Below are 23,985 nucleotides of genomic sequence, written 5' to 3'. Positions count from 1 at the left end.
CGGAGTCGATGTTGAGGACTCCCAGGGCAACTCCCTCCCTACTGTATACCACTGTGCCACCACCTCTGGTGGGTCTGTCCTGCCGGTGGGCCAAGACATACCCGGGGATGGTAGTGTCTGGGACATTGTCTGTAAGGTATGATTCCGTGAGTATGACTATGTCAGGCTGTTGCTTGACTAGTCTGTGGGACAGCTCTCCCAACTTTGGCACAAGCCCCCAGATGTTAGTAAGGAGGACTTTGCAGGGTCGACAGGGCTGGGTTTGCCATTGTCGTTTCTGGTGCCTAGGTTGATGCCAGGTGGTCCGTCCGGTTTCATTCCTTTTGCTTGACTTCGTAGCGGTTAGGTACAACTGAGTGGTGTGTTAGGCCATTTCATAGGGCATTTGAGAGTTAACCACATTGCTGTGGGTCTGGAGTCACATGTAGGCCAGACCAGGTAAGGACAGCAGATTTCCTTCCCTAAAGGACATTAGTGAACCAGATGGGTTTTTACAACCATCGACAATGGTTTCATGGCCATCATTAGACTAGCTTTTTAATTCCAGATTTATTAATTAAATTCAAATTCCACCTTCTGCTGTGGTGGGATTCGAACCCATGTCTCCAGATCAATACCCTGGGTCTCTGGGTTTCTAGTCCAGTGATAACACTACGCCACTGCCTACAATATTCCAACTGTGCCCTAAACAATGTTTTGTAAAAGTTCACCATCACTTTGATTTTATATTCTATGCTCCCATGTACAAAACCCATAATCCTATTGGCCTTTTCTTCCTGCACTCCCACGTTCAAGATTTATGTCTGTACCCCTAGCTCTTTCTGTTCACCTGCTTAAGAATTTTACCATTGAGGATATTCCGCAAATGTATCACTTGACATTTTACTATATTGAGTCGTAGTTGCCACCTGGCTTTCCACTCAGCTGACCTGTCTACATTATCCTGCAAACTTCCTCAGTCTGCCACCCCCTCTAATTTGAGCATCAGCAAACCATGGCATTATCCGTCGTTGTGCATTAATATCCTACGCATCAAATGGAAAAACATCCATGGATAGATTCCTGGGACTGACCACTCACATTTCGAATCCAATAATATCTCCATACTCCTATCCTTGTCATTATTACAGGAACGGTAACATCATGGTCATGTTACTGGATTAGTAATCTAGTCACCCAGACTAATATTCTGGAGACAGGAGTTCAAATTCTACCACAGCAGCTGGGGAATTTAAATTCAATTAATTTTAAAAATCTGGAATTAAAAGCTAATCTCAGTAACGAAGATCAAGAAACTACTACATTGTCATAAAAACCCATCTGGTTCACTAATGTCCTTCAGGGAAGGAAATCTGCCGTCCTTACCTGGTCTGACATAGATGCGATTCCAGACCCATAGCAACGTGGTTGATTCTTAACTGCCCTCACACAGCCTAGGGAGCCAGTTAGTTGTATCAAACTGCGACAGAAAAGTTTAAAAATAAAACAAACGGATGGACCACCCAGCATTGACCTAGGCACACCCTGTAAGGTGCTCCTCACCAACATCTGTGCCAAAATTAAGATGTCCCATTGAGACTCGGTGGGCCGAAGGGCCTGTTTCAGTGCTGTATCTCTAAGTAAAAAAAAAAAATCAAGCAACAGCCTGACAGTGATACTCAATCATACCTGATCCGCAATGTCCCAGCCTCCCCCATTACCGGGTATGTCCTGTCCCACCGGTAGGTCAGACCCACCAGAGGCGGTGACACTGAGGTATACAGGGAGTGTTTTAAAAAAAAAAAAAGTTCTTTCATGGAATGTGTGCATCGCTGGCAAGGCCAGCATTTGTTGCCTCTCCCTAATCGCCCTCGAGAAGTGGTCGTGAGCTGCTGCAGTCCATGTGGTGTAGCTGTTCAGAAGGGAGTTCCAGGTTTTTGACCCAGTGACAGTGAAGAAATGGTGATATAGTTCCAAGTCAGGATGGAGTGAGTTGGAGGGGAACTTGCAGGTGGTGGTGACAACACATGAATCAGTAATCCTCCATGTTCAACAGACTTGGAAGAAGCACTGAGGGTAACAAGGGCACTGAATGTACTCCGAGGGGAACTTCAACGTCCACCACCAAGAGTGTCTCGGTTGCACCATTACTGACCAAGTCCTGAAGGACATATGTGCCAGACTGGGCCTGCGGCAGGTGGTGAGAACACCAAAGGTGACCACCTGCTCACCAATCTATCTATCTATCTATCTATCTAATGCTGATTCATTTGTTTATGACAGTGTTGTTAGGAATGACCACCACACAGTCTTTGTCTTCACACTGAGGACATTCCCCATCATGCTGTGCGGCACAGTCACCGCGCAGCATGGGATAGATTCAGAAAAGATCGAAGCTAAAAACTGGGCCTCCATGAGGCGCAATGACTCATCAGCAGCAGAACTGTATTCAACCACAATCTAACCTCATGGCCTGGCATATCTCTCTGCAATTACCATCAAGCCCAGGAATCAACTGTGGCTCAATGAGATGCGCAAGAGCGCATACCAGGAGCAGCACCAGCATACCTAAAAATGAGGTACCAACCTGGTGCAGCTACAACACAGGACCACTTGCACGCTAAACAGAAGCAGCAACATGTTATGGACAGAGCTAAAAGACCCCACAACCAATGGATCAGATCAAACTTTTGTAGTCCTGCCCCATCCTGTGGAATGGCAGTGGATAATTAAACAACCAATCGGGGAAGAGGCTTCGCAAACATCCCCATCCTCAATGGTGGGGGAGTCCAGCAAATCAGTGCATTTCCAACAAGCTTCAGCCAGAAATGCCGAGTGGATGATCCATCTCAGCCTCCTGCTGAGGTTCCCAGCATCACAGATCTTCAGCCAATTCGATTCACTCCATGCGATATCAAGAAGCAACTGAAAGCACTTGATACAACAAAGACTATGGGCCCTGACAACATCCCAGTTGTAATACTGAAAACTTGTGTTCCAGAATTAGCCCTGCGACTAGCCAAGCCATTTCAGTACAGCTACAACACTGGCATCTACCCAACAATGTGGAAAATTGCCCAGATATGTTCTGTCCATAAAATGCAGGACAAATCCAATCCAGCCAATTCCTACCCCATCAGTCTACTCTCAATGATCAGCAAAGTGACGGAAGGTGTCATGGACAGTGCTATCAAGCAGCACTTACTCAGCAATAACCTGCTCACTGCTACTCAATTTGGAATCCGCTGGGGGCACTCGGCTGCAGACCTTATTAAAGCATTGGTCCAAACATGGACAAAAAAAACTGAATTCTAGAGGGGAGAGAGTGTGACTGCCCTTGACATTAAGGTAACATTTACCCGAATGTGGCATCAAGGACATCAAATTGAAGGCAATGGGAATCAAAGGGAATCATATGTAGCGCAAAAGAAGATGGTTGTGAATGGGAGACCAATCATCTCAGCCCCAGGACATCACTGCAGGAGTTCCTCAAGGTAGTTTCCTCAGTCCAACCATCTTCAGCTGCTCCAGCAATGACCTTCCTGCCATAAAGGTCAGAAGTGGGGATGTCCATCGACGATTGCACTGTTTAGTACCATTTGCGACTCTTCAGATGCTGAAGCAGTCCGTGCCCACATTCAGCAAGATCTGGACAACATTCAGGCTTGGGCTGTAAATGGGAAGTATTTACAAGTACTTCTCAAGGGCAATTAGGGATGGGCAACAAATGCTGGCCTTGCAAGTGATGCCTGCATCCCAGGAATGAATTTAAAAAATCATTGTTCATTTAATGCTAACCCTGAGTTTATGCTACCTATTCACATATTCACCAACTCATGGGAACATACCTTTTACTTTGTCAAAACCTCAATTTTGCAAACCTCGAAGACATTCCCGCTGTCCCTCCCCTCCAACCCCCTGCACCTTTTTAGCCCTCTGTTCCAGTGAAGGGGATAAAGTCCCAAGCTATTGAACTTTTCTAATCTAATTATTATGCACTCAGTTTTACTGCGAGGGTATGATCGGCTGAAAAAGCCATCATTTTATTTTTTAATAACCCAAACAGTATGGCAGCATTTTATGGAAATTTTTTAATGATTCCAGGTTTCATTCAATTCAAAAGTTGTGCATTATTTTTCATCACAGAATTTTAGTAGAAACTAACATTGCAATCCAGTTATACTATAGTTAGCCTAAATATGAGGAAGTTTTGCCAGAACTGTGTTTCCATTACCAACTTTCAATAAAGTGGCTACGTAACACATTGCCTTGGTGCACTGTTACACGGCTCGAGAGGTTTCAACTGAAATAGAGAATTAGCAGCAGAGCTCCTTACTTTGTTTGCTTACTGGCAATGAAAGCCAGGTGAAAAATATCTGACGTTCTACTTCGCATCACGCTGCAGCATTTCTTACCGCTTGGCTGGAGAGATTTACTGGTCCATGGCTGCATCTCAACTGGAGCAGGTGGCCACAGAAAGGTACAAGGGAGAAAAAGGGGGAATTTAGTTTCATTATCCATAAATTGATACTATTGCTTGGCCACCAATCCAGCAATAGTGCTTTCTCACCTAGGAGAAGTTTCTAATCGGAGAGATTCCTCTAAGCCTCCTTGGGATGGGTATTCCCAGTTTAAAGAAAAAAATCTACAGTGGAGTGGTTGGGTGGCCATGTGGAGTACGTCGAGAGTCAAATTTTGAGAGAACAGAAAGAAAATACTCTGGACACTGAAAAACAGAAAATGCTGGAAATATTCAGTTCTGGCAGCATCTGTGGAGAAACAGCATTAACGTTTCTCTTTCCACAGATGCAGCCTGATCTGACTATTACCAGCATGTTTTTATTTCAAATTTTAGAGATCCATTAAAATAATTTAGAATTCCTTAACTTCTCAGAAGTGACATTTTACCCCAATGTTTTGAGACAAAGTTGTTGCCCAGCTAATTACTGATAGTGATGCACAATTCAGAATCCTCGTATTGCCTATCGAATTCTAGGAGCAAAGGTGAGACAATTACCCATGGAAGCTCACAACTTGAATGCTATTAGCCAAGAAGTAACCTTCCTATTCTGTTCATTTTCCCAAAGCAAGAGGATCTATTCAAGAGGTTACATCAGAATCGGCACCCTCTAATTACATGCATAATGGTTATGCTAGGCAAATGTTTGATTATGCCAAATGGCTGTTTTCCAGGGATCTTCAAAAAACAATATGGATTACAATTGAAATTTCAACTCTTGCTAAATGTCCTTTAACTTGACAGGAAGTTTCCTCTCCAAGACAAATAGACAAAGGTCTTAATCTTACAAAAGAATTGACCACTTCTCTGAAATTTAGTTGACCAGTACGGTAGCCAAGGCTCACGCTTCGAAATATCAAGCAAGTACTCCCAGAAAGTGCATAGGTGAAAAAAATCAAATGAGACCAGGAACAGGTTTGGCTGTGACACCTTCATTGTTCAGTAGCTGACCAGCAGTCAAGGTTCACTTGACAAATAACTACTTAGACTGCTAACACACATGAAACTGTACCTCCCCAACCAGTACTGCCAGTTTAAAACAAAAAATAAACAGGATCCCTCCCCATCATCAACAAAAAGATGAAGCCAGGCAGCCATTGAAGCAATGTTTCACGAGAACTGATCAGTCATTTGTAATAGATTAATCCTGTTGGTGTGTGCAGGTGGGCAAAGGGAATGAAACCTCGTACTCACAGAAGGGGGCAGAAATTAGCACCTTGAAATCCTTCTCAAGGATCTATAATATCACTGAAATAAATTTTTTGTATGAGTCTAAGGAACGCCCTGGAAAAGTTACTCGGACTAGGAAGAGGCACATAGAGGAAGCTAGGCATAATCACAAGATGAGAAAAAGAGATGCAGGAATCAAAAAATCTGGAAGAAAAGTTGAAGGGATATGAATGGTAAGGATAGAAAAAGATAAAATTAAGAAAATAAACCAAATGTGGGAACTATACAAGAGGCATGAAACCACTAAAAAAAAATCATACATCAATAACACTGTAGCCAAATACCAAGTTTCAGAGTTCTCAGTGAGAAGTTGTGTGCTCACTGTTTTTAAACCATCATTTATGTTGGACAGAAACTCAAGTGCCAACAAATGGATTCAATTTGTGTGCAAGCCACACTGGAAAACCTGCTGAGCAACTGATGCAGCCAGTCCAGGACCATCATACAGTCCCTGTCCTTACAATAGCCCAGCTCACAGTTAGCAAATGACAATCATGGGGAGATGGTGGCGTAGTGGTAATGTTACTGAACCAGCAATCCAGAGGCCCAGGCTAATGCCTTGGGGACAGGTTCAATTCCCACCATGGCAGCTGCTGTAATTTAAATTCAATTAATTTAAAAAATCTGGAATTGAAAGCTAATCTCAGTAATGGTACCATGAAACTATTACTCATTGTTGTGAACCAGATGAGTTTTTACAAATGTCCTTTAGGGAAGGAAATCTGCTGTCCTTACCTGGTCTGGCCTATACATGACTCCAGACCCACAGCAATGTGGCCGACTCTTAACTGCCCTCCGAAATGGCCTAGTAAGCCACTCAGTTGTCAAGGGCAGTTAGGGATGGACAACAAATGCTGGCCTTGCCAGCAATGCCTGCATCCCAAGAAAGAATAAAGAAGTCTGAAGAGACGGCTGCATACAAATTTGGAAAACTGAGCCAGCCAGCCAGACTGCAGGCATTTGCAGTAAGCAAGAAGTGTTCACCTTTGCATTAAAAAAGAAAATCCTGGAATTGCCAATGTTTCTAATTAAGACTAGTGCAAATTTCAACAAGGGTCTGAGCAAAATTGCAAATCAGTAAATTGATCAATGTGCTATAGTCTATAGTTAAGGGCATGCCTGAAGAACCTTGAATAGATTTCTGAAAAAGGTGCCTCATGATTCAAGTACAACAGAAAGATAAGTGCTGCAGTTTATTAGTGCCCATTAAAACTAATTAGTTTTTGGCATAGCTTTGTCTATTTGAATGGCATTGGGGAAAAGGATACTTCATAAAAGGTCACTGAATTGTCAAGGTCATGATTTGCCCCACCCATATGTATTTTCTGAAGTGTCAAAAGCTGAGGGAATATAAGAGTTGGAAGAGTGTTTAAAAAGATGAGAAACATCACAATAGCCACGTAACTGAAGTACGAGTTAGATGCAATAACCTTTGATAAATATGTACGTGCAAAGTTAGTTGGGCCAACTTAAAGAACATCTCAATGACTTGCTGCAAGCAATCCTAGACAGGCTAACTGCCAGCCTACTCAAGGACATGGCTGCATACTTTGGGCTCATGTCAGACACATATTGGAAATTTACCAGCAATGCATTAAAACAGAATGCAAACTTAAATTTGCTAGGCTGCAGTGTAATCTTGAAATATTGAAAATTAACTGCTGTACAAAGCAGGACCCAGCTAATGCTGAAATGCTGCAACCAAGTTACTGTTGAGCCCATGATGCAGGTTCTTCTCTCGATTTCAATGCTTAATACTGTTATGACCTCAGAGACCATTAACGTTAAAGCACAAGATAGGAACTCCCCAGACCAATTTAAACAATTACAGAAGATTTCATGTTTTAAGACTTACAACTGAACTAAAAATCCCCATCAACTAAATAGTACTTTGTAAGTAGCTGATATTCCCAATTACAGAGAAAGGTATTTTCTTCACTTATTAAAACACTTGAAAACTTCACATTTGTATGTTACACAGTGCCTCTTGATAAAATCTTAGCAGCTAAAAGTCCTAAACTTCTTCCAGTTACAATAGGTTGGATCTCCCAGACCTCCTCAAAGTCAACATCCTCTTTGCTCACTTTTTCAGAGCACTTTCGACCTCAACTTCGTGAGTAAGGAGATCGCTGGTGAGCCTGTTGGTCTTTTCCTTCTCCGCAAACCTCAACTTTCAAATCAGGTTCAAGGCTTTGCAGCCTTTAACCATATCAGTGTTTCTCCTCTCTTCCCTTGAGGCTGCCATTGCTGGTTGGTTGTCTTCTTTACAACCTCCTGAATCAGGTGGTCGATAGCTATTTCCATATGCAGAGCCCATACATTTGGCCACAGCAGAGGCACCTGGGCTTTCCTGTTTCCAGGTATTAGCATGTGCAATTTCTATTTGCATTTCCAGAGTCTCTGGCTCCTTGTTTACGTTCTGAAAGTCTGAGAGGGAGAGATATTACAACCTTGCTGTCTATTTTTCAAGAAGGTCTTTGATCTGGGTTCTTTGTTACACTAGTAACCAAGATTCCTGGCCTGTTGAGGTCACATGACTTCTGACTCCATCAAAAATTATTTTTTTTAAAAATCACGCCAAAGTCCAGCATTCATCACAAATACCCAACTTTGTGATGTCTTATATCAGTGTTAGTTGATGCAACTTTGATAACTTAGGAGTTAATTGTACTTCAGTGTTGTACAGTTATGAATGCTGGATTTTGTAATATGATGTTTTAAAAACTGTGATCTTTAAATGTAGTATAAAAAGGATTCACACCAATTCAGTCCAAAGACAAGCCAGGAATCTCTGTTACCATGAACACAAAGAACCCAGCTCAAATACCTTTTTGAAATCAGACTGCAAGGTTGTAACACCGAATGGACAATGTCTAGGAGAGTGAAACCCACTCAGTTCATAAATGCAAATTTGAGTTGCAACTGCTAACACCTAAAAACAAAGGAAGGCCCAAGCGGTTTTGCTATAGTCAGACTTATGGACTCAGATTTGTAAAAAGGATTATTGACTTTTTATTCTCGACAAATTCAACAGGCTTTCCGAAGTCAAGACGACGATAAGAAAGAAATGAAGACCAGCAGTGGCAGCCTCGGGAGGGAGGGGGAGACAGAACAACTGCTCACAGAACACCGGCACAGTGAAAGGTTACGAAGATCTGAACGTGGTTTGAAGGCTTGAGGTTGGCGGAGGAGAAAACACCAACAGGGTCACTAGAAATTGCCTTATAGGACACTGGTAGATCCAATCTATTGTGACTGGGAAGAGTTTGGGACTTATAACTGCAAGGATACCTTTTTGCTGAGAACACTGTAGAATGCAAGTGTGGTGTGGGGTTTTCAAGTGTATTAATAAGTTATCAGGAAACTTTTCTCTGCAATTTAATGTATTAGCTACCTAAGTACTGATGAGTTAATGTCGATTTTTAGATTAGTTGTTAAACATCTTAAAATATTAAGGCTGGGATTTTCAGGTGGGTGAGCCCATTTCTGCCAGGCCCGGGCAGCTATGCCAGGATTTTACACCCCCAGGCCCTCAATTAGCCTTCTGAGGCAGGAAGCCCCACCCCAGCAGCCACTGCTGGGGCTGCACCTAGCTTCTGCAGCAAGAGGGACCCCGGCCCAGGAAAGTGTGTCTGGGACCTCGCCAGGAACAATCAGCTGGGTACCAGCAAGTAAAGGTTGGGGTGCGGAGTGTTGTATAGTAGGGGCGGTTGGGCCATTGGGGCCCTCTTGTGTGGGACACAGGGTGCCCGATACAAAGGCTGCCCCCCAGCCCACAAGGAGGCCGCCAGGTCTTAGTGGTTAATTGGCCACTTAAGGGCCTTGATTGGGCTGGGGCAGGCAGGCCACTTCCTGAATAAGGGGAGGTTGAACTGGTTTAAGATACAGTATAAATCTCCCTCTTTATCCTGTGCCAATTTAAGAGCATTGAGTGTACCAGTATGTATTTTCCACATCAGCAATCCTGTTGGGTTGGTGTACTAAGTAGGGACAGTTTTGTTCCCAGTGGAAATAAGCCACAGCATTAGGCCATTCACGTTGTACCTCTATGACTCCCAGTCTCCTCTATCTGAAAAATGACAGAAAATGTGCTACCTTTTCCTATGCCACCCATTTTCTGTAAGCAGCACATTTAAGCTCTATTTATGACAACTAATTCAATGAGAAGTTAGCATGAATTTGGAGTAGGTTTAAGTGTGTAATGGGAAGGGGAATATGAGAATGGCATAAGCAATTTAAGACAAGCCATGCACCTAAATAGTATTTAGCTTTCTTTTCTATACAGTCATATTCAATGCATAGTGTGGTTATCCCTAAAACATTTAAGGATTGTATTATACAAAATAGAGTATGCAGCTTACCATACAATGAAACATCCAGAAAAGAAAGAATTGATCAAACAGTTTAGCTAGATATTTGTTTCATACCTGTGTGCTGCAACAGGTGCAGAGTGGCTGTGCATGTTTGTCTACATTTAAGTCACTGCACTTTAAGCAATAACAATAAGTGCTTTGAGGAGACAGACATTTAAAAAAAAAAATCCCATCAAAAGAGCAAATGAACATTTCCAGGCACAAAAGAACAGTGTACAAGAATTCTACACAAAAATACCTTGATTCAGTCACCGCCTTAAACAAAAAGTACAATATTTTGAAGACAATCAATATTGCAATTTATGCATCGTTATTTTAAAAATATGAAGCTCAAATACTACTCAAGTCCTAAAAATCAGACCGGTTCAGAAAACAATACTTTTGATTTCCACACACATATGCAAGTGTAAAAATTAGAATTTTCTTTAAAAAAAAACTTTAATGAAGCAACTGAAAAGTACTGTTCCTGCAATAAAGCTTAACAAAGCATGGTTGTAGTAACCTGGAAGATGAGCATACTCTGCTTGTTTAGTTACATGAACCCTGCAGTGGCAAATATATTGAATTTACATTGACTGGCTTACCAAAAGATACACCATCAACTCCTAAGAATTTTATACCATTTTCTCCTTTTTTCATCCTGTATCTATATTCATGTTAATTTTCTTAGGACCAGGAAATAGACACCCAAGTAAATTAAGGGGAGCAACTAATACTTTTTAAAGAGTGTATTAATTGGTGAAAACCAAACCATCTACAGTATTCAATTTTCCAAGTATTTGGAGGAAGTAAAACGAAACTACCAAATATATTGGTCTTCACGTGGGTTACACAATTACTGAAAGTTGCTGACAAGAGACACAGGAATCAAACAAGGTTTTTGAAAACAAGCTGTAGCTATTTTGTGGAAGCTGATGGTATTGCTCTTTGAGACAGCTATGAACACCTGCATCAATTAGTGGGAGATGTATACTGCATTTAGAGACCAGCTGCATAAGGAAAATTGAACGTAATACACGTTCCACTTGGGTTAGCAGCATTCTTCATTTTCCATTCGAAATATCCTGGCTTTATACTGGACGAGGTTCAAGATTTCTTGTAAATCTGAAAAATCCACATCCAGTTTATGGTTCACCACTTGACAAAGGGGATGTAGTACTGTGCCAAATTCTATACAATGAGAAAAGCAGGCTTGTTGGACCGAATTTCCTTCGGTTCTGAAAAGTGCTTTATACATCAGGGCATGGATCAATTTTTTACGCTGGTACCATCCAGAAAGGTTTAAAAATTAGGCAGGTACTTCTGCAAAATGCAGATATTCATCAAGTAACACAAAATACCTAAACATTCTGTAAGAAATATTTCAAGGTTTTGAATGGAGAATGGTACTGAGAATGTAAGGACTCAGTGCATAATGTATTCTGAAAACATGACATCAAAATTGGTATTTGCATTAATGATTGTACCCAAGTTCAGTTGTTACCATGGCAACACCACTTGGGTTCACAATGAGATCTTGTGCATGTTTTCTGCTTTGTGCAATATATCCTGACCTGGATTTTGTGCCAAAGCATTAGTTTACTGCAACCTACTTAACAGTTCCAGGTCTTCTGGTGACCATGCTAATCCACAGTTAGTCAAAACAATACATACATTTACAGCACCTAAATGGTCTGTTTCAGATCAAATAGTGCACTGCTGCACAAAACCACAAGCAACTCAGTCAGAGTTTGTTTCCCCTGGCTGGAAATCCAGAGCATGGGGATACAGCCTCAGGAATGGGAGTGATCATTTAGGACTGAGATGAGGAGAAACATCTTCACTCAGAGGGTTGTGAATCTTTGGAATTCTCTATCCCTGAGGGTTGTAATGCTCATTGTTAAGTAAATTCAAGGCTGGAATAAATAGATTTTTGATCTCAGGGAATCAAGGGAAATGAGGAATCGGCAGGAAAGTGTAGTTGAGGCAGGTGGTCAGCTATGATTGCATTGAACAAGCAGAGGCTCTAGGTGCCATATGGTCTACATCTGCTCCTAGTTCTTATGTTCAAAACTGAAATTCAAAGAAGGCTGTAGAAAATTATACAACTGAAATTGTTAAAGACTGCAGGGCTATATCATTTAAGCAAAACAAACCAATACTTAGTTTGAAAGCATTCCATTTTACACATCTACTTTGACATTATGACATCTATATAAGAAAAACAGGTTCTAGTCCTCTGCTTAGTAGCTTGCAGCATTGGTCAGATACTTGAACCAAAATTGGAGTCTTTGGCTCCAAACATGAATTCCATGCACAAAAGTTATCCTATATTAGCATAGGACTTAGAGATCGAAAACTGTAGCATAGAAACATTTTTCTCAAGTTCATTCATGAACATGTTAATGTAAACCAAATTTTTACAAACTGATAGAAATATTCCTGACATCCAAATATAAAAAGGTTGCGAAAACATACAGTTCCCATGTTGGCATTTAATTCTCTGCAAAACAATGCAGTATTAGATTGCAAATGGCTATTATTTCCAAGATGATCACTTGCAATAAATGCTTAATTTCAAATGTGTTTTCCCTGGAAGTTGTTCAGCATTTAATCATTTGCGATAAGTTTGATATCAAAGTGACTTGGAACATCTTCAGATTTCAGGGGCTTTTGTTCAAGTTTATTTTGCCCTTGCGGTTTGTTCAAGTTACAAACTGTGGCACTACGCTAATGACAGGTTATTACTTTGGAATTAAAAATTCCCTGCACAATGTAGCGACTTGTATCTAAATGTGAAATGATGATTCATGAATTATCCAAAATGTGCAGATGGATGCCTTGATTCAACCATCTGGCTGTACAAAATTGTTCAGCAGGAAGTTGGATGCAGTTCTTTTTTTCTTATCACTTTACTCCTCGTACATTTCTGTTTGTCCAATCTACTTTCTGTTCACATGGCACCTATTTATGCCTTTCTGGATTTAGTCATCAGTTTCCATCCAAGATGGTGAAGCCCAACTATCAGACTACAAATTGCACAACCTCCATCAGAACCAATTTAAAACTGCAATAATAAAGTTAATTGGACTGAACAGTCATACCCTCGGAATCTGAAGCATGGAGAGATAGCAAATCACAGCAATGAACAGAAATAAACTACATGATATGCACTGGGTGGGTGGATGGGGAGGGAAGGACAATGACAAGCAGCAGCATTTTGCATTCCAATACTTTGAGCAAGGTATTCAGTATCTCACACTCTAATTGGTTACAGAAAGTAAGTGCTAATTAAATCAAAAGAAAAGTTCTACCCACTTGTGCTGAAAATTGATAAATTCATGTTTCAAAACTTGCATATAGTGTTATGAGGTTTTAAACATCATTTATTCCATCAATGCCATAAAAACACAGCTGGGTTGGAAAACATCTTTGAGCATCTAGCCATCTTGTCCAGTAATTCAGGACAATAAAGTCATCAATATGATTGAATGTAATTATATTGTAGATAATGATCAAGAACTCATTAGCATTTAGAAAAAATACATTTTAAGCTCGATACGGATGTAGGCAGACATTCCAGTTTTAACAGTCATTTTATTGCACGCGTACAAGAGAGCTCTTTTTGGTAGAAGTTACATACAAGTGAATTTCAAATTTAACTATAAATACTAAATATATACAGTTTCAAACAATACTTATGCATACTTGTATCTTAAAGTGAATTTGCAGGCATTACTGACTGCATTGAGATTCTATAAATGCTAATGTACTGTATTAGATCTTCAGTGTTTATTCTTTCCCTCTCAATTTACATAATATAAAACACTGGGAAGCAGGCCATTTTACAGCATATTACACTTCAGACTCAGAAGTCCAAGGACTGGTTTACTAACTGACTGTCTCCAACTCTTTTCTGCACCACGCACCCCGCCACCGCCCCCCCCCTCACAAAAGGAACAAACTTCGTTACAGCATAAAAGTAATGGAATCCTCATTTTTACTACCCGCACCCCCCCGCCCCCCATCATTGCTTGTGTGCCTCTATGAACAAATACCTTCTGCATTAGTTAAAAAGGAGGAAGAAAGCACGGAGGCCAGGTCCAACATTAGTACACAGAGAAGGTGCTTTAGCTGGTAGGCAATAGACAAGACTGGACAGATATCTCAAAAGAAATGTTACTTTGTTCCCGACCCTGAAGGGACGATGGACACATCACCCTCCAGGTTCTACTTAATACCGAATGCCGCTGCTTATTTTATTGTGCAGTGCAAGTAAGTCAACAAGACAACGTAGCACATAATTTGGAGCAATTTTCAGCAAGTGTTATTTTTTGTGCATGTGTGTGTACTCAAGAGCAATTCATACTCTTCAAAAGGTTAGTCCAGTGAACCAGACTGTTCATCAAGTGTTAAAAACAAACTATTCAGCAGTTAGTAGATTTGTACTGTAACGTTTATTAAAATAAATGCCAGGGTTAATAGAAACAGCAAACACCATGAAATAAAATGCAAGCATGTAAAAACATTTTTAACAAGAAACTTATTAAATGGATAATGAGTTAACAAGTCAGAAAAGGCAACACTCCCAATGATAGATTATGATTACGATGAATCTGCAATGGTTTCTGGCTATCAAAACCACAGGGGCCTCAAAACAGGAACAAAAAATTGTAAATGGTATATAATATACATACAAAATGAAGATAGAAAAATACATTATAAACTTGTAACAATGGTGGTAATTACACTACTATACATGTGTGTAGGCAATATGTTGAATATTGTACACAGCATATGTAATTGCTTTGTATTCAACCAACCATCACGTAACAGCAGTGTCTTTGAGCTATACTCCTTAATGTAACTGAGGGAAAACATAATACTGTCAAGAAAACTTCCAATGTTTTGGTTACAAAAAATAACACTGACAAAATAGAGTTTACATTAGTTGTATAAACTCAATGAAAGTTGACAAAAATAATTAAAACATTGAAGGGCAGCAAGTGATAAACACGTTGGAGATCATTTCAAATTTGTTCTTATGCATTCTGTTCTGAAGTCAAACACTGCAGCATTATAGTTGCTTAGTTGATAATCGCTGGTTTGTTGGCTTTTTAATTAATTAGGCAAAACTAAGCCAAGAAAGCCTTCATTTTGTTAAGTGACCATTAGAAAACATTCTTTTAGACTGTTTACTCAAAAAGGCTACAACTTTTATGAAAAAATGGCACAATGAGAAAAATTGAAGGTATAAACAACTTAGGAAGACACAAATGGCACAAAATACAAGCTAGTTGAGAAACTATTTCACACTTGTTGCATAGAATCAATTAATTGAATTCTTCAGACAGGCCTAATCTCATTAACTTTGAGTAGCTTCACACAACTGTCCTCATACTGTTCTATCATCATTTTGAATACTTTTTTTTGCCAATAAAGACTGCTTCCCTCCTCTCCAATGATGGACTGGCATGCATCAGACTTAAGTCAAACAATGTATGTTAGACACTTACAAATTGACCAGGCAGATATAAGGCACTATTTTGTTTTCTTTATGCTCTTCTCTTCTCACCCACAACCCTGCAAAACTCTAGATACACTGTTTTGGTCTTCAGTTTGTTTACCACAACCATCCAGAATCACTTCCATTACTTTTTAAAAATTTTTTTTTTTTGTGTTTTGTTACTGCAAGTAAGTATAAAAAGCTAAATTGTCAAAAATATATATTTCTTCACCAGCACCCTGTAAAAGTATCTAGTTTTCCTCTGTGGTTTAAATGCACTGTACTTATCTACACTTTTATAACATGTATATAGCAAATAGAATAGGCAAGCATGGCTTTCACATCCTTCTTAAAGAAGTGTCTATTTATGGAGAGAATTAGAAACAGTTTTTTGCATCCAGAAACATGACACATTATGAATGCACCTTAGTATCAAGGTGTATGTGAACAGTAAGGAAGTTATCAGTTGTACTTAAACCAAGCTGAGCTCAAAATACAAACTAATACATTGGATAAATGTAGGAAGTTCAAACTAAACAAACAAAGACACTAAATAAGTTGGGGGGAAAACTTTGCCAGGCAGTTTTCATCTAATGTTCACAAGAGTAACTGGAGATGCTAGATGTTTTAACAATGAAAAAGGTAAACTGACCCCAGCAGCTATGTTTTGAAGATTTTTGACCGTGGGTTGTCTGCGTGGGCTTGTAGTACTGGCAGTAGATCTCCGGGTTCAGATTGAGAGAGTGAAATTCAAATCTAGAATAGATTTGAACATCAATTCTCTTGGGGAAACAGAGAAAGGTTTAACAGCTTTATTGGTCATTAAACAGGACATCAAAGTGGAGTAGATCATATGGCAGATTATCTTACCAACCTGGCAATAGATGGAGGCTATAAGGCTACAAAATAAAAATTTAAAGAGAAACTATCCCATTAAAAAAAATTTTGTTGACTGATCTAACTAGTTGAACTCGTTAGCAATTTTGATCATTTTTATTATGCTTTGCTCAACAGCTTCAATAACCTAGAAACTGTGTTTCAGGTCATGACCTTTCATCTGATGAAAGGTCACTTCCTGAAACGTTAACTGTTTCTCTCCCCACAGGTGCTGCCTGACCTGAGTATATCCAGCATTTTCTGCTTTTATTTCAGATTTCCAGCATCTGCAGTATTTTGCTTTTGTAGAAACTTTGTTTAGTGACTTGCAATACTAAATGGCATCTTTATTCTGGTGTTGCTCAAAATACTGCTAGAAGTGGTCTTAAAAGTGTTTGGCAAAAATCTAAGGTACTGTACATGAGATATTTTAAATCTTTGTCCTTAATTATAGAGATCACTATTACTTGGTACTGTCAGTGTCGAACTCTTCCCCAATACACTTGACCCAAGGTCCATCCATAATGTATCACAAATGCGTTCAAAGACTTTGTAACTACAACATAAATTACATCAGATCTCCATCACATTTGTCCGTGGCAATTGCCCGTACAGCGCTCGATCCCCTGCCAGTGCTGTTAGAGACCTTTCTTACCATTCTTTAGGGAGAATCTTTAAGAGATGATCACTGAGAAACAGTGGTGAGGGATGAACTGGACTTATTGCTTTAGTATTATTCAGTGCAGGTTCTGGTACCACACATTCACCCAACCAGAAAAGCTGTGGCTGGAGCTTTTTTTTTTTTATAAACGTTGTTAGGTAACGAGACGAACAGACAGTGCCTCAGCTCGCTGCATTGAAGACAGGCAAGCATAGGCGATAACCAGTTAACTGATCAGCAGGCAGGCATGGTCAGGTCATCATTGGGTGAAGAGCTCAGAGGTCAAAGGTCATGGGTTAGTTGCCTGTGGCAGCTGGGTAGTTAGGAACATAAGAAAACAAAGATAGAAAAAAGATATTAGTGTCAGCTAGTGAAGACTGATGACATGAACACTAACTATATAACTAAAAAACTATGTTTATTGACAAAGATCTGAAACATGTAGTCAATCATGAGTGAAAGTATGATTTGAGCATGAAAACATATCAAACTTCCAAAGTAACAGAATACACAAGATTAATTAATGGTTAGTAGCAGTCACAATATAAAGTTCAAGGCTGGAAGAATTTTTGTACAAAATACATTTTCCAAAAACCAAACAAATTTACAGCAGTGGTCCATTAATTACAGTTCTAGTCCCCTTAAGAAATACAGAGCAGCAAGTACTTAAATACATAAATAGAAGGAAATTTTAAACTGACAAAATACATATTAAATTAGGCCACATTGTGTTTTTAGACATCATGCCACATTTACTTCTGTCCTTGCACTGTGGCTCTCTCTCCCACCCACCCACAATGGACTGCTGCCACATCCTTGCCCAGGGCACCAGGTCCTTCTCTCCCAGTTTCAGAAATAGCAGGGAAGGTCCCGAATGGAGAATCAAGAGATTCAAAAAACCACTGCCTCTTCTTTGAGGCACACAAGTTGAGGGTTCTAAATATCCAACAACTGTGCTTTAGTTTTTACACTCATTTCACAGACAATAGAATCCTGTTAAACTTTAGCCTTCCTCACAAGCATGTGACAGCTGTCGTGCAGTAGAAAACAGTATTTCAGATCAAACTTTCATTGAATTCACGTGTTCATTTTTGGTTAATAACTAGAAGCCTGTAATGTTACATACTGGGTACTGTTGAGATGGTGATCCTTTGGTCTCGTACAATTTGAATTGTGGTCCTGCCAGATTTTTGTAGGGTCCAGGACCCAGGACCATTGGATTCATCCAGCCCTGAAGGTCTATAAAAAAATTGTGGGAAGAGAGACAGCAAAAGAATTCAAAATGCTTTTCTGAAGATGGCTGAGTTGACTGCTATTAAACATTAGTATTTAACAACAGCAAAAAAATGCAAAGGCAAAAGATACTTTTATCATAGGTGTAAGTTTACACTTAACACGTTAGGAAACTATTTTGCCCCCAAAGATTCATTTCAAATTATACCACATTAAAAAGTATTGTTGTTATATTCAATGTAAAAACACAATGCTGTTAACCAGCTACTCAGATTATTGGCAGGAGCCAACTATAATAGGACATTTCAAGTCTGAAACTGAACATTTACAGAAAAAAACCTATACAAAAATTACTGCATCAGTTTCAAACAACTGCTTGCCGTTTCACTCATTACAAAAGTGCTCAGACATATAAATGGCATTGGCCTTAAAGCCAATATCGAGTACAATTAAATCAGGTAATGTTTATAGCACTGCACATACTCTGTTAAATTATTCCTGGAAGGAAGCCTTATTTTGGAACAAGAGTGGTAAGGCAGAGATGACTACACTTCTGCAGGCACATACTGTTGCACATTATATATACACACATAGCACGTTTCTGATTTGTGGAAAAGGTGGCACCAAAATATACATTCAATAGTTTAAACACCCCCCCTGTCCCCACACCACACAAACTTTTAACAGTATTCTATCCAGTCAGTACTACTTCAAGCAGTTGCCTTTATTTTTCACATGAAACATTAAAAGCACTATTTTAAGTATCATGAACAAACTCCACAGGAAAGGAAAATCTCACTGGGCAAAAAAGTTAAAATGCCAATAACAGTAGTTAGCCAGGGTAAAAATTCCAACACAGGAAAACTAGACAACCATTATTTTATTAAGACTAAATCAGGAGCAAAACATATGTGCAGAGAACAGAAAATGAAATACAAACTCAGTGCAAATTTGAACAGTTTTACCAGAGTAGCCATAACCCTTGAATATACACACCTACAGTAAATCCTCAGGTACCAAGGTTAACTGTAAACACATTTCCAATTCATGTAATAGAGGGTTAATTGCTTCTATTCAGACAGTTATTTACAAAGAATGATTCCAGCTCCAAAAGTTACCACCCTTACCTTTTAACCTGTAAACTAATACTGAAGAAACAATTACAGTCAAAAAGGCTCCCTAGGCAGTAAAAAAAAAAATTCAATAAAATATCTCAAATATAATGCCTTTTAAATTATTGTTTACAAGCCCTCGCTACTGTCTTAAACTTAAATGCAACTAACCAATTTGAAACCAGCTCCTGGTTATCAGATTTATATTGCCTTGCAAATGTTAAGAAAAAAATTGATCTAGTTTGTTGAAGCAGGATTTATTAGATAAAAGATTAATAAAGGAAATGTGGACATTTTAGTAGCTTCATAACTTTGAGCTCCCCAGTTGAAAAAACCCAAAATCTCAGCAAGTAATCCTGCCTTACACAAGTATATATATATTTTTTTGCAAAGTCACAGATGGAGGATTAAATTTATGGTGGATTTATGTAAAATGGCTACTTATATTCAGTGCAAGCAAATGGATTTTCATCTTCCTGACTTGTTATTTACTGCTTGTACTACAATATGCAGGAATGTAAAGAATTTTGTTTTTAAATTTGTTCTGTTTATTGCTGACTGGAATAAATCAGTTTTTTGTGTTACAGTTGGTCATTTCATGCTCTTCAATCCACATGTACTTCCTGATCTCGGAAAGTTACGGTTTTAATATGATCAAAGTAAATGCCATTTTGGCTACAAAACTAAACTAACCTCTGTCTGCGGTCACAACCCTTTGGTAAGGATGGACACGCGAATCATGCCTCCGAACTTTAGTTGCCATCGCACCTAGTTAAATTGCAACAAGTCCAAAAAAAAGCGTTAGAATTTTTTTTAAAAAAAAGGAACTCAAAATTGGTGAAGTAGTACACAAAACAACAATATAACAGCACAATGACTTGAAAGTTATGCGAAAGTAAATTTAGGTAGTCTTGCCAGACAACTTTGCTTTACTAACTGCTTATCTCTTAGTACTGTGCGCTGGGGCTGTTAAAAGGGTCTCATTTCAATGGATACTGCAAATAGGAGCTAAATATCCGGTGAGTGTTTACAGTCTAACATGTACATTTGATCAAACTGGCTGATACAGTACAATTCATTAAGCATCAAGGGATAGAAGTGGCTTGCATCAATATACAAATACTCCAAAAGATGTCCTCAGTATTTGTTAGATCATCTTCGTATTCAATTAAGTTACTGAAATGCAGTCTTATTTTCAGTGTTAGTTGCATGGAATATTTCAGTATGTAGAAGCTGAATGCATTTTATCCACCTTCATTTATTTATGGACAGTTTGATAATGCCACCTATTTCAAGAACTAACAGTAATTTCCTAACTATCGGCACTTAAGCTCTAAGCTTCTCTTTTTCCAATTTAATATTTCTTAAAATTCAAAATCCTAAAACTGGACAGAAGCTGCTGGATTACTGTAAACTGTTTTATAAAAGTGCACCTTGCAGTCAAAAGAAATTACAGGATTTAGTTTCATTAGTGTCAAGGAAAGTCCTTACCAAATCCTAGAGGGCAAATGAAGAGAAAAAGTTATATTCAGAAATCGTGTTTGCTCCATTACAGCATTGTTATATATAAGCTCACTAAAATGCCTGTTATTCTGGTATGAATGATTTATATGTAACAGATAAATATAGCCAGCATTGGACAAGGCAAGGTTCTGCATAACTCAAAAGCATAATCCTTCTAAACATAGGTCTATTACCAATTTCAACAATGAACTAGCTTTGTATCCTTTGTGAAACCTGTAGATTACTGTGGGCCTTGTTACAAGTTTTGTGATGTTAGGTAAACAGCACCACACAAGTAGGTTATCTACTTAATTATACTCTTGTGCTACGTTGTTAATTAAGTTAGCACCAGTAAATGTTCAAGAAAAACTGTGGGCATCAGTTTACATATGTAACAGTGCAGGAGAGAGATCTGGAACCACAGTAAAACCCATCAGCATCCATTGATAAGCAGTTAGTAAAAATAAAGAGTACAAAAATAAATGAGCCTTGCACCAAGCAGAGATTGAAACACTGCAGATTTGGATCATGAGTGCCAGTTTGGCAAGTGTCAGTGTGTTACAAGGGTTGATCAGTGGTTAGTGTGCATGTGTACTATAAAGATCAGATTCCAATACCTCTTGCTCTGACACATATGATAAAAAGAGAGACATACCTGACCAACTCAAAACAGCATTTGCTGCTTTACGATACCAAGAGGAAAGGTTGGGGGGGGTGGGTCAGGATTAGCGTTTCTAGATTTTGCAGCCGAGCTTTTTTCAAGGTAGTGATTAAAGCAATTTTTTTTAAGCTTCACCCAATCTTGATCCAATTCACAGGCACAAAGACAAGAGGTTCCACTGTAATGATTAACCCTTCAAGCCCTAACCACAGCATTTGTTTACAAATAATAACTTTCTAATTGAAGAGAAAGTATGGGTTAATTTAATTTACCAATGCTCACAGATTATTGCTTTTACTAAAAGCACTAAGCCATCATTTCAGAAAAAGCAATGATCAAGATTTGGTAGATCAAAAAATTCTTGGGACTGTAGGATTCCAGTAATAGTCTTCATGTGACCTTCAAATCACTAAAGCTACAAATTTTCAAAAGGGAATGCCTTATTCACATGATGGGTCAAGCAAAGAACTTAGATGCTGCTCAGAATTCCCTCTAAATGGAATCATTGCATCTGAACCATAAACATAAAAGCCTTAACATTGCTCATTCTTGAATTATCAGCACTTTTGCATAGTGGACCTGCATCCACTGGAAAACTAGACAGAAATTGTGCACACTTAAAGACATTGAAATATAAAAGAAATAGAGACTTTTGTGATTTCAATTTGGGTTGAATTTAAACCCAGACAATAGACAAGAACAAATGGCGTTCTAATCCATTGCATCACCCAGTCCCCGACATATTTCTTGCAATTTTCTGTTCTGCTGCAGAAATTTTAACAGCCCCAAGAGTTAAACAAAATGCTGATTTAGAGCTGCCTTCTGAGAATTGCATCTGAACCAGTTCATTTCTCTACCAAAGTAGTGTAGAGATCTACATTAAAAAAAATCCAAATTATTTAATCACTTTCGAAATCTAGTATCTTTTGTGGGAAAGCTGATAACAAATTTAACCTTTCGTTCTGGTATTTTTTGATTTATCACCGTATACATCATCTCCTTGCTGCTCCAAGTAGTGGTTTGATAGGGTATGAGATATGGCATTCATCCAATCAGGTCTTCAGTGTATCCACTTTTCAACATCGCTACAAGTGAACACTTGTCTCAAAAAGTGCTTTAGGTACTTTAAACCACTGACCGTGTCCTTAAGTCTTAGGATATATTGAATGATGTGATAAAGCCTGCCAAATACTGAACACCCTGTACCCCAAAATAAGCATGGCTATACTGCTCGTGTTTCAATGTGCTTGGTCAGACTCTTCACTTCTTCTGAAGTTATTTTTCCTGAGGATTCAGACACATGTCCCATGCATTCTTAGCCTTTTGTTGGAAAAGCCATACCTACGAATAAACAATCACCAAGACAAGACAGTTAACCATTTTCATTTGGACAGAATCTAAAATTGACATTGCACAAGACATCCATTGGTTTGTCTTAAAAATTATGCAGGAAACATTTATGAACCTTCTATTGTGAAGAAGCTTTTTAACCCCTTGCAAACACCTTTACTTGCCCAAACAGTCCTGCTATTCTCAGTTTTGTTCAACCAGGAGTTCTGGGTAATCTGGAATTTGATCTAACTGAATGGCACAACAGACTCAAAGCATTGAATGACCTACTCCTGTCCCTATCAAGTTGGAGGGGCGAATAATTTAACATTTTGTAATTACTTTGACCAGAGAGCAGGCTATATTAGACCTGTACTGTGCAACAAGATAGGATTAATTAATGACCTCATAATTAAGGCAGCCCTAGGTAGCAGCGATCATATGACTGAATTCGGCATTCAGTTTGAAGGAGAAGAGTGGGTTCAAAACCAGTATTTTAAACTTAAATATCTTAAATACAATTATGAGGGCATGAAAGCAGAGCTAAAATAAACTGGCAAATTAGGTTAAGGGATAGGTCAATAGAGATGCAGTGGCAGATATTTAAGGGGATATTTCAGAATATACAGAACAGATACATTCCAATAAGAAAAATTTCAAAGGTTGGGGGGGGGAAAAAAAGAGACCCGCCATCCGTGGTTAACTAAAACGCTAAAGATAGTATCAAACTTAAAGAAAAAGCATATCATTGCGCAAAGATGGGTGGCAGGTCAGAAGATTGGACAGAACAAACAGCAAAGAATGACTAAAAGATTGATAAAGGTGGCAAAATTAGAGTACGAGAGAAAGCTAGCTAGAAATATAAAGACAGATAGTAAGAGTTTCTACAGATATTTTAAAAAGAGTTAACAAGGTGAATGTCAGTCCCATAGAAAGTGAGTCTGGGGAATTAATGGATAAAGAAATGGTAGATGAATTGAACAGGTATTTTGCATTGGGCTTCACTATAGAGGATACAAGTAAC

The 23,985-nt window shown here is 38.9% G+C and overlaps 1 protein-coding gene across 9 annotated transcripts in view; it reads right to left on the bottom strand.

Annotated features, from left to right (window-relative positions):
• Positions 1-14,518: 14,518 nt before the first annotated feature.
• Positions 14,519-23,985, bottom strand: part of LOC137347295 (KH domain-containing RNA-binding protein QKI-like) — a 121,220-nt gene continuing 111,753 nt past the window's right edge. For 4 of the 9 annotated variants that reach the window (XM_068011683.1, XM_068011686.1, XM_068011688.1 and 1 more), the window contains exons 7-9: positions 20,162-20,236; positions 18,250-18,362; positions 14,519-17,452 (exon numbers count right to left, since the gene is read on the bottom strand). In XM_068011683.1, coding sequence (XP_067867784.1) covers positions 17,420-17,452; positions 18,250-18,362; positions 20,162-20,236 — 221 coding nt within the window. In that variant the 3' untranslated portion in view covers positions 14,519-17,419. Of the gene's footprint in view, positions 17,453-18,249; positions 18,363-20,161; positions 20,237-22,677; positions 22,974-23,985 lie in introns of those variants that run through there. The other 5 variants (XM_068011684.1, XM_068011687.1, XM_068011690.1 and 2 more) reach the window with 3 other exon arrangements.

This window comes from Heterodontus francisci, chromosome 31, assembly GCF_036365525.1.
Source record: "Heterodontus francisci isolate sHetFra1 chromosome 31, sHetFra1.hap1, whole genome shotgun sequence".
In the NCBI taxonomy this organism is placed as follows: domain Eukaryota; kingdom Metazoa; phylum Chordata; class Chondrichthyes; order Heterodontiformes; family Heterodontidae; genus Heterodontus; species Heterodontus francisci.
Note: the sequence above shows the minus strand (reverse complement) of the source record. Positions and strands in the feature narration are given on the sequence as shown.